Below are 12227 nucleotides of genomic sequence, written 5' to 3'. Positions count from 1 at the left end.
GGGTGATACATACCCTGTGTAGGGTGATGTGTAGGGTTATAGGGTGATGTGTAGGGTGATACATACCCTGTGTAGGGTATGTGTAGGGTGACACATACCCTGTGTAGGGTGACACATACCCTGTGTAGGGTGACACATACCCTGTGTAGGGTGACACATACCCTGTGTAGGGTTATAGGGTGATGTGTAGGGTGATACATACCCTGTGTAGGGTGATGTGTAGGGTTATAGGGTGATGTGTAGGTTGATACATACCCTGTGTAGGGTGATGTGTAGGTTATAGGGTGATGTGTAGGGTGATACATACCCTGTGTAGGGTTATAGGGTGATACATACCCTGTGTAGGGTTATAGGGTGATACATACCCTGTGTAGGGTGATATGTAGGGTGATACATACCCTGTGTAGGGATATAGGGTGATACATACCCTGTGTAGGGTTATAGGGTGATACATACCCTGTGTAGGGTTATAGGGTGATACATACCCTGTGTAGGGTGATATGTATGGTGATACATACCCTGTGTAGGGTTATAGGGTGATACATACCCTGTGTAGGGTTATAGGGTGATACATACCTTGTGTAGGGTGATATGTAGGGTGATACATACCCTGTGTAGGGATATAGGGTGATACATACCCTGTGTAGGGTTATAGGGTGATACATACCCTGTGTAGGGTGATGTGTAGAGTGATACATACCCTGTGTAGGGTGATGTGTAGGGTGATACATAGCCTGTGTAGGGTGATGTGTAGGGTGATACATAGCCTGTGTAGGGTGATACATACCCTGTGTAGGGTGATGTGTAGGGTGATACATACCCTGTGTAGGGTGATGTGTAGGGTGACACATACCCTGTGTAGGGTGACACATACCCTGTGTAGGGTGACACATACCCTGTGTAGGGTGACACATACCCTGTGTAGGGTGACACATACCCTGTGTAGGGTGACACATACCCTGTGTAGGGTGACACATACCCTGTGTAGGGTGACACATACCCTGTGTAGGGTGATGTGTAGGGTGATGTGTAGGGTGATACATACCCTGTGTAGGGTGATGTGTAGGGTGATACATACCCTCTGTAGGGTTATAGGGTGATACATACCCTGTGTAGGGTTATAGGGTGATACATACCCTGTGTAGGGTGATGTGTAGAGTGATACATACCCTGTGTAGGGTGATGTGTAGGGTGATACAGAGCCTGTGTAGGGTGATGTGTAGGGTGATACATAGCCTGTGTAGGGTGATGTGTAGGGTGATACATAGCCTGTGTAGGGTGATGTGTAGGGTGATACATACCCTGTGTAGGGTGATGTGTAGGGTTATAGGGTGATGTGTAGGGTGATACATACCCTGTGTAGGGTGATGTGTAGGGTGACACATACCCTGTGTAGGGTGACACATACCCTGTGTAGGGTGACACATACCCTGTGTAGGGTGACACATACCCTGTGTAGGGTTATAGGGTGATGTGTAGGGTGATACATACCCTGTGTAGGGTGATGTGTAGGGTTATAGGGTGATGTGTAGGTTGATACATACCCTGTGTAGGGTGATGTGTAGGGTTATAGGGTGATGTGTAGGGTGATACATACCCTGTGTAGGGTTATAGGGTGATACATACCCTGTGTAGGGTTATAGGGTGATACATACCCTGTGTAGGGTTATAGGGTGATACATACCCTGTGTAGGGTGATATGTAGGGTGATACATACCCTGTGTAGGGATATAGGGTGATACATACCCTGTGTAGGGTTATAGGGTGATACATAGCCTGTGTAGGGTGATGTGTTGGGTGATACATACCCTGTGTAGGGTTATAGGGTGATACATACCCTGTGTAGGGTTATAGGGTGATACATACCCTGTGTAGGGTGATATGTAGGGTGATACATACCCTGTGTAGGGATATAGGGTGATACATACCCTGTGTAGGGTTATAGGATGATACATACCCTGTGTAGGGTGATGTGTAGAGTGATACATACCCTGTGTAGGGTGATGTGTAGGGTGATACATAGCCTGTGTAGGGTGATGTGTAGGGTGATACATAGCCTGTGTAGGGTGATACATACCCTGTGTAGGGTGATGTGTAGTGTGATACATACCCTGTGTAGGGTGATCTGTAGGGTTATAGGGTGATGTGTAGGGTGATACATACCCTGTGTAGGGTGATGTGTAGGGTGACACATACCCTGTGTAGGGTGACACATACCCTGTGTAGGGTGACACATACCCTGTGTAGGGTGACACATACCCTGTGTAGGGTTATAGGGTGATGTGTAGGGTGATACATACCCTGTGTAGGGTGATACATACCCTGTGTAGGGTGATGTGTAGGGTGATACATAGCCTGTGTAGGGTGATACATACCCTGTGTAGGGTGATGTGTAGGGTGATACATAGCCTGTGTAGGGTGATGTGTTGGGTGATACATACCCTGTGTAGGGTGATACATACCCTGTGTAGGGTGGTGTGTAGGGTGATACATACCCTGCGTAGAGTGATACATACCCTGTGTAGGGTGATGTGTAGGGTGATACATACCCTGTGTAGGGCGATACATACCCTGTGTAGGGTGATACATACCCTGTGTAGGGTGATACATACCCTGTGTAGGGTGATGTGTAGGGTGATACATTCCCTGTGTAGGGTGATGTGTAGGGTGATACATACCCTGTGTGGGGTGATGTGTAGGGTGATACATACCCTGTGTGGGGTGATGTGTAGGGTGATACATACCCTGTGTGGGGTGATGTGTAGGGTGATACATACCCTGTGTAGGGTGATGTGTAGGGTGATACATACCCTGTGTAGGGTGATCTGTAGGGTTATAGGGTGATGTGTAGGGTGATACATACCCTGTGTAGGGTGGTGTGTAGGGTGATACATACCCTGTGTAGGGTGATGTGTAGGGTGATACATACCCTGTGAAGGGTGTGGTGTAGGGTGATACATACCCTGTGTAGGGTGTGGTGTAGGGTGATACATACCCTGTGTAGGGTGTGGTGTAGGGTGATACATACCCTGTGTAGGGTGATACGTAGGTTGATACATACCCTGTGTAGGGTGATACGTAGGTTGATACATACCCTGTGTAGAGTGATGTGTAGGGTGATACATACCCTGTGTAGAGTGATGTGTAGGGTGATACATACCCTGTGTAGAGTGATGTGTAGGGTGATACATACCCTGTGTAGGGTGGTACGTAGGGTGATACATACCCTGTGTAGGGTGGTACGTAGGGTGATACATACCCTGTGTAGGGTGGTACGTAGGGTGATACATACCCTGTGTAGGGTGGTACGTAGGGTGATACATACCCTGTGTAGGGTGGTACGTAGGGTGATACATACCCTGTGTAGAGTGATGTGTAGGGTGATACATACCCTGTGTAGGGAGATGTGTAGGGTGGCTGTGTAGGGGGATACATACCCTGCATAGGATGCTGTGTAGGGTGATACATACCCTGTGAAGGGTGTGGTGTAGGGTGATACATACCCTGTGTAGGGTGTGGTGTAGGGTGATACATACCCTGTGTAGGGTGTGGTGTAGGGTGATACATACCCTGTGTAGGGTGATACGTAGGTTGATACATACCCTGTGTAGGGTGATACGTAGGTTGATACATACCCTGTGTAGAGTGATGTGTAGGGTGATACATACCCTGTGTAGGGTGATGTGTAGGGTGATACATACCCTGTGTAGGGTGATGTGTAGGGTGATACATACCCTGTGTAGGGTGGTACATAGAGTGATACATACCCTGTGTAGGGTGGTACGTAGAGTGATACATACCCTGTGTAGGGTGGTACGTAGAGTGATACATACCCTGTGTAGGGTGGTACGTAGAGTGATACATACCCTGTGTAGAGTGATGTGTAGGGTGATACATACCCTGTGTAGGGTGGTGTGTAGGGTGATATATACCCTGTGTAGGGTGATGTGTAGAGTGATACATACCCTGTGTAGGGTGATGTGTAGAGTGATACATACCCTGTGTATGGTGATGTGTAGGGTGATACATACCCTGTGTAGGGTGGTACGTAGGGTAATACATACCCTGTGTGGGGTGATGGGTAGTGTGATACATACCCTGTGTAGGGTGATGTGTGGTGTGATACATACCCTGTGTAGAGTGGTGTGTAGGGTGATACATACCCTGTGTAGGGTGATGTGTAGGGTGATACATACCCTGTGTAGGGTGGTACGTAGAGTGATACATACCCTGTGTAGGGTGATACATACCCTGTGTGGGGTGATGGGTAGTGTGGTACATACCCTGTGTAGGGTGATGTGTAGGGTGATACATACCCTGTGTAGGGTGGTACGTAGGGTGATACATACCCTGCGTAGGGTAATGTGTAGGGTGATACATATCCTGTGTAGGGTGGTACGTAGGGTGATACATACCCTGTGTAGGGTGAGACATACCCTGTGTAGGGTGATGTGTAGGGTGATACATACCCTGTGTAGGGTGGTACGTAGGTTGATACATACCCTGTGTAGGGTGATGTGTAGGGTGATACATACCCTGTGTAGGGTGATGTGTAGGGTGATACATACCCTGTGTAGGGTGGTACGTAGGGCGATACATACCCTGCGTAGGGTAATGTGTAGGGTGATACATATCCTGTGTAGGGTGGTACGTAGGGTGATACATACCCTGTGTAGGGTTATAGGGTGATACATACCCTGTGTAGGGTTATAGGGTGATACATACCCTGTGTAGGGTGATATGTAGGGTGATACATACCCTGTGTAGGGATATAGGGTGATACATACCCTGTGTAGGGTTATAGGGTGATACATACCCTGTGTAGGGTGATGTGTAGAGTGATACATACCCTGTGTAGGGTGATGTGTAGGGTGATACATAGCCTGTGTAGGGTGATGTGTAGGGTGATACATAGCCTGTGTAGGGTGATACATACCCTGTGTAGGGTGATGTGTAGGGTGATACATACCCTGTGTAGGGTGATGTGTAGGGTGATACATACCCTGTGTAGGGTGATGTGTAGGGTGATACATACCCTGTGTAGGGTGATCTGTAGGGTTATAGGGTGATGTGTAGGGTGATACATACCCTGTGTAGGGTGATGTGTAGGGTGACACATACCCTGTGTAGGGTGACACATACCCTGTGTAGGGTGACACATACCCTGTGTAGGGTGACACATACCCTGTGTAGGGTTATAGGGTGATGTGTAGGGTGATACATACCCTGTGTAGGGTGATACATACCCTGTGTAGGGTGATGTGTAGGGTGATACATAGCCTGTGTAGGGTGATACATACCCTGTGTAGGGTGATGTGTAGGGTGATGTGTTGGGTGATACATACCCTGTGTAGGGTGATACATACCCTGTGTAGGGTGGTGTGTAGGGTGATACATACCCTGCGTAGAGTGATACATACCCTGTGTAGGGTGATACATACCCTGTGTAGGGTGATACATACCCTGTGTAGGGTGATGTGTAGGGTGATACATACCCTGTGTAGGGCGATACATACCCTGTGTAGGGCGATACATACCCTGTGTAGGGTGATACATACCCTGTGTAGGGTGATACATACCCTGTGTAGGGTGATGTGTAGGGTGATACATTCCCTGTGTAGGGTGATGTGTAGGGTGATACATACCCTGTGTAGGGTGATGTGTAGGGTGATACATACCCTGTGTGGGGTGATGTGTAGGGTGATACATACCCTGTGTGGGGTGATGTGTAGGGTGATACATATCCTGTGTGGGGTGATGTGTAGGGTGATACATACCCTGTGAAGGGTGATGTGTAGGGTGATGCATACCCTGTGTAGGGTGATCTGTAGGGTTATAGGGTGATGTGTAGGGTGATACATACCCTGTGTAGGGTGGTGTGTAGGGTGATACATACCCTGTGTAGGGTGATGTGTAGGGTGATACATACCCTGTGTAGGGTGATGTGTAGGGTGATACATACCCTGTGTAGGGTGTGGTGTAGGGTGATACATACCCTGTGTAGGGTGTGGTGTAGGGTGATACATACCCTGTGTAGGGTGTGGTGTAGGGTGATACATACCCTGTGTAGGGTGTGGTGTAGGGTGATACATACCCTGTGTAGGGTGTGGTGTAGGGTGATACATACCCTGTGTAGGGTGTGGTGTAGGGTGATACATACCCTGTGTAGGGTGTGGTGTAGGGTGATACATACCCTGTGTAGGGTGATACGTAGGTTGATACATACCCTGTGTAGGGTGATACGTAGGTTGATACATACCCTGTGTAGAGTGATGTGTAGGGTGATACATACCCTGTGTAGGGTGATGTGTAGGGTGATACATACCCTGTGTAGGGTGATGTGTAGGGTGATACATACCCTGTGTAGGGTGGTACGTAGGGTGATACATACCCTGTGTAGGGTGGTACGTAGGGTGATACATACCCTGTGTAGGGTGGTACGTAGGGTGATACATACCCTGTGTAGGGTGGTACGTAGGGTGATACATACCCTGTGTAGGGTGGTACGTAGGGTGATACATACCCTGTGTAGAGTGATGTGTAGGGTGATACATACCCTGTGTAGGGAGATGTGTAGGGTGATACATACCCTGTGTGGGGTGCTGTGTAGGGGGATACATACCCTGCGTAGGATGCTGTGTAGGGTGATACATACCCTGTGTAGGGTGATGTGTAGGGTGATACATACCCTGTGTAGGGTGGTACGTAGAGTGATACATACCCTGTGTAGGGTGATGTGTAGGGTGATACATACCCTGTGTAGGTTGGTACATAGAGTGATACATACCCTGTGTAGGGTGATGTGTAGGGTGATACATACCCTGTGTGGGGTGATGTGTAGGGTGATACATACCCTGTGTGGGGTGATGTGTAGGGTGATACATACCCTGTGTGGGGTGATGTGTAGAGTGATACATACCCTGTGAAGGGTGATGTGTAGGGTAATACATACCCTGTGTAGGGTGATCTGTAGGGTTATAGGGTGATGTGTAGGGTGATACATACCCTGTGTAGGGTGGTGTGTAGGGTGATACATACCCTGTGTAGGGTGATGTGTAGGGTGATACATACCCTGTGTAGGGTGATGTGTAGGGTGATACATACCCTGTGTAGGGTGTGGTGTAGGGTGATACATACCCTGTGTAGGGTGTGGTGTAGGGTGATACATACCCTGTGTAGGGTGTGGTGTAGGGTGATACATACCCTGTGTAGGGTGTGGTGTAGGGTGATACATACCCTGTGTAGGGTGTGGTGTAGGGTGATACATACCCTGTGTAGGGTGTGGTGTAGGGTGATACATACCCTGTGTAGGGTGTGGTGTAGGGTGATACATACCCTGTGTAGGGTGTGGTGTAGGGTGATACATACCCTGTGTAGGGTGTGGTGTAGGGTGATACATACCCTGTGTAGGGTGATACGTAGGTTGATACATACCCTGTGTAGGGTGATGCGTAGGTTGATACATACCCTGTGTAGAGTGATGTGTAGGGTGATACATACCCTGTGTAGGGTGATGTGTAGGGTGATACATACCCTGTGTAGGGTGATGTGTAGGGTGATACATACCCTGTGTAGGGTGGTACGTAGGGTGATACATACCCTGTGTAGGGTGGTACGTAGGGTGATACATACCCTGTGTAGGGTGGTACGTAGGGTGATACATACCCTGTGTAGGGTGGTACGTAGGGTGATACATACCCTGTGTAGGGTGGTACGTAGGGTGATACATACCCTGTGTAGAGTGATGTGTAGGGTGATACATACCCTGTGTAGGGAGATGTGTAGGGTGATACATACCCTGTGTGGGGTGCTGTGTAGGGGGATACATACCCTGCGTAGGATGCTGTGTAGGGTGATACATACCCTGTGTAGGGTGATGTGTAGGGTGATACATACCCTGTGTAGGGTGGTACGTAGAGTGATACATACCCTGTGTAGGGTGATGTGTAGGGTGATACATACCCTGTGTAGGTTGGTACATAGAGTGATACATACCCTGTGTAGGGTGGTACGCAGAGTGATACATACCCTGTGTAGGGTGGTACGTAGAGTGATACATACCCTGTGTAGGGTGGTACGTAGAGTGATACATACCCTGTGTAGAGTGATGTGTAGGGTGATACATACCCTGTGTAGGGTGGTGTGTAGGGTGATATATACCCTGTGTAGGGTGATGTGTAGAGTGATACATACCCTGTGTAGGGTGATGTGTAGAGTGATACATACCCTGTGTATGGTGATGTGTAGGGGGATACATACCCTGTGTAGGGTGGTACGTAGGGTAATACATACCCTGTGTGGGGTGATGGGTAGTGTGATACATACCCTGTGTAGGGTGATGTGTGGTGTGATACATACCCTGTGTAGAGTGGTGTGTAGGGTGATACATACCCTGTGTAGGGTGATGTGTAGGGTGATACATACCCTGTGTAGGGTGGTACGTAGAGTGATACATACCCTGTGTAGGGTGATACATACCCTGTGTGGGGTGATGGGTAGTGTGGTACATACCCTGTGTAGGGTGGTACGTAGGGTGATACATACCCTGTGTAGGGTGATACATACCCTGTGTAGGGTGATGTGTAGGGTGATACATACCCTGTGTAGGGTGGTACGTAGGTTGATACATACCCTGTGTAGGGTGATGTGTAGGGTGATACATACCCTGTGTAGGGTGATGTGTAGGGTGATACATACCCTGTGTAGGGTGGTACGTAGGGCGATACATACCCTGCGTAGGGTAATGTGTAGGGTGATACATATCCTGTGTAGGGTGGTACGTAGGGTGATACATACCCTGTGTAGGGTGATGTGTAGGGTGATACATACCCTGTGTAGGGTGGTACGTAGAGTGATACATACCCTGTGTAGGGTGGTACGTAGGGTGATACATACCCTGTGTGGGGTGATGGGTAGTGTGATACATACCCTGCGTAGCGTGATGTGTAGGGTGATACATACCCTGTGTAGGGTGATGTGTAGGGTGATACATACCCTGTGTAGGGTGGTATGAAGGGTGATACATACCCTGTGTAGGGTGATGTGTAGGGTGATATATACCCTGTGTAGGGTGAAGAGTAGGGTGATACATACCCTGTGTAGGGTGGTGTGTAGGGTGATACATATCCTGTGTAGGGTGGTACGTAGGGTGATACATACCCTGTGTAGGGTGATGTGTAGGGTGATACATACCCTGTGTAGGGTGATGTGTAGGGTGATACATACCCTGTGTAGGGTGATGTGTAGGGTGATACATACCCTGTGTAGGGTGATGTGTAGGGTGATACATACCCTGTGTAGGGTGGTACGTAGGGTGATATATACCCTGTGTGGGGTGATGGGTAGTGTGATACATACCCTGTGTAGGGTGGTACGTAGGGTGATACATACCCTGTGTGGGGTGATGGGTAGTGTGATAGATACCCTGCGTAGGGTGATGTGTAGCGTGATGTGTAGGGTGATACATACCCTGTGTAGGGTGATACATACCCTGTGTAGGGTGGTGTGTAGGGTGATGTGTAGTGTGATACATACCCTGTGTAGGGTGATGTGTAGGGTAATACATACCCTGTGTAGGGTGATGTGTAGGGCAATACATACCCTGTGTAGGGTGGTGTGTAGAGTGATGTGTAGGGTGATACATACCCTGCGTAGGGCAAAGTGTAGGGTGATACATATCCTGTGTAGGGTGGTACGTAGGGTGATACATACCCTGTGTAGGGTGATGTGTAGGGTGATACATACCCTGTGTAGGGTGGTACATAGAGTGATACATACCCTGTGTAGGGTGATGTGTAGGGTGATACATACCCTGTGTAGGGTGGTACGTAGGGTGATACCTACCCTGTGTGGGGTGATGGGTAGTGTGATACATACCCTGCATAGGGTGATGTGTAGGGTGATACATACCCTGTGTAGGGTGATGTGTAGGGTGATACATACCCTGTGTAGGGTGGTATGTAGGGTGATACATACCCTGTGTAGGGTGAAGTGTAGGGTGATACATACCCTGTGTAGGGTGAAGTGTAGGGTGATACATACCCTGTGTAGGGTGAAGTGTAGGGTGATACATACCCTGTGTAGGGTGATGTGTAGGGTGATACATACCCTGTGTAGGGTGGTATGTAGGGTGATACATATCCTGTGTAGGGTGGTACGTAGGGTGATACATACCCTGTGTAGGGTGATGTGTAGGGTGATACATACCCTGTGTAGGGTGAAGTGTAGGGTGATACATACCCTGTGTAGGGTGAAGTGTAGGGTGATACATACCCTGTGTAGGGTGAAGTGTAGGGTGATACATACCCTGTGTAGGGTGGTACGTAGGGTGATACATACCCTGTGTAGGGTGATGTGTAGGGTGATACATACCCTGTGTAGGGTGAAGTGTAGGGTGATACATACCCTGTGTAGGGTGAAGTGTAGGGTGATACATACCCTGTGAAGGGTGGTGTGTAGGGTGATACATACCCTGTGTAGGGTGGTACGTAGGGTGATACATACCCTGTGTGGGGTGATGGGTAGTGTGATACATACCCTGTGTGGGGTGATGGGTAGTGTGATACATACCCTGTGTAGGGTGGTACATACCCTGTGTGGGGTGATGGGTAGTGTGATAGATACCCTGCGTAGGGTGATGTGTAGCGTGATGTGTAGGGTGATACATACCCTGTGTAGGGTGATGTGTAGGGTAATACATACCCTGTGTAGGGTGATGTGTAGGGCGATACATACCCTGTGTAGGGTGGTGTGTAGGGTGATGTGTAGGATGATACATACCCTGCGTAGGGTGATGTGTATGGTGATACATACCCTGTGTAGGGTGATGTGTGGGGTGATACATACCCTGTGTAGGGTGATGTGTGGGGTGATACATACCCTGTGTAGGGTGATGTGTGGGGTGATACATACCCTGACAATGAAGAGTTCGGCCCCCAGCTGAGCCGTCTGTTCAGTTGACAACTGAAAATAAATAGATACATATTACAATCTATTTGATATAAATTAGGACGTCCTACAGGTGTGTCCTCAGAAATCGTCCTTTCTGCGCCATATGGCAGGATTCCAAGTTTTTCCCTAATTTTGCATCTAAGTTCGCATGTAGTGTACTCGGTACTAAGGATTATTCTTTCTATAGCAAACAAAATTAGAATAAAGACACATATAAAGAATACAGATGAAGGGTGCAGGATACTCCCATCAGAATCGTCTTCTGCCTTTTTACAGACTACAAACTTTTTCTTACTTTGCTTATAGTGTACTATGTACTAAGGATCAGAGTTACTGTAGTATAGGATCGGTATAAAGTCTTACTTTGCTTATAGTGTACTAGGTACTAAGGATCAGTGTTACTGTAGTATAGGATCGGTATAAAGTCTTACTTTGCTTATAGTGTACTATGTACTAAGGATCAGAGTTACTGTAGTATAGGATCGGTATAAAGTCTTACTTTGCTTATAGTGTACTAGGTACTAAGGATCAGTGTTACTGTAGTATAGGATCGTATAAAGTCTTACTTTGCTTATAGTGTACTAGGTACTAAGGATCAGTGTTACTATAGTATAGGATCGGTATAATGTCTTATTTTGCTTATAGTGTACTAGGTACTAAGGATCAGTGTTACTGTATTATAGGATCGGTATAATGTATTACTTTGCTTATAGTGTACTAGGTACTAAGGATCAGAGTTACTGTAGTATAGGATCGGTATAAAGTCTTACTTTGCTTATAGTGTACTAGGTACTAAGGATCAGAGTTACTGTAGTATAGGATCGGTATAAAGTCTTACTATGCTTATAGTGTACTAGGTACTAAGGATCAGAGTTACTGTAGTATAGGATCGGTATAAAGTCTTACTATGCTTAAAGTGTACTAGGTACTAAGGATCAGAGTTACTGTAGTATAGGATCGGTATAAAGTCTTACTTTGCTTATAGTGTACTAGGTACTAAGGATCAGAGTTACTGTAGTATAGGATCGGTATAAAGTCTTACTTTGCTTATAGTGTACTATGTACTAAGGATCAGAGTTACTGTAGTATAGGATCGGTATAATGTCTTACTATGCTTATAGTGTACTAGGTACTAAGGATCAGTGTTACTGTAGTATAGGATCGGTATAATGTCTTACTTTGCTTATAGTGTACTAGGTACTAAGGATCAGTGTTACTGTAGTATAGGATCGGTATAAAGTCTTACTTTGCTTATAGTGTACTAGGTACTAAGGATC

At 47.4% G+C, this 12227-nt stretch overlaps 1 protein-coding gene across 1 annotated transcript in view; it reads right to left on the bottom strand.

Annotated features, from left to right (window-relative positions):
• Positions 1 to 12227, bottom strand: part of LOC148431437 (protein zyg-11 homolog) — a gene marked incomplete at its 3' end in the record, with an annotated part of 111032 nt that overhangs the window by 41802 nt on the left and 57003 nt on the right. Inside the window, exon 8 of the mRNA XM_088466009.1 lies at positions 10912 to 10962. Coding sequence (XP_088322135.1) covers positions 10912 to 10962 — 51 coding nt within the window. The remainder of the gene's footprint in view (positions 1 to 10911; positions 10963 to 12227) is intronic.

This window comes from Taudactylus pleione, unplaced genomic scaffold (assembly GCF_031769625.1).
Source record: "Taudactylus pleione unplaced genomic scaffold, aTauple2 ptg002262l, whole genome shotgun sequence".
In the NCBI taxonomy this organism is placed as follows: domain Eukaryota; kingdom Metazoa; phylum Chordata; class Amphibia; order Anura; family Myobatrachidae; genus Taudactylus; species Taudactylus pleione.
Note: the sequence above shows the minus strand (reverse complement) of the source record. Positions and strands in the feature narration are given on the sequence as shown.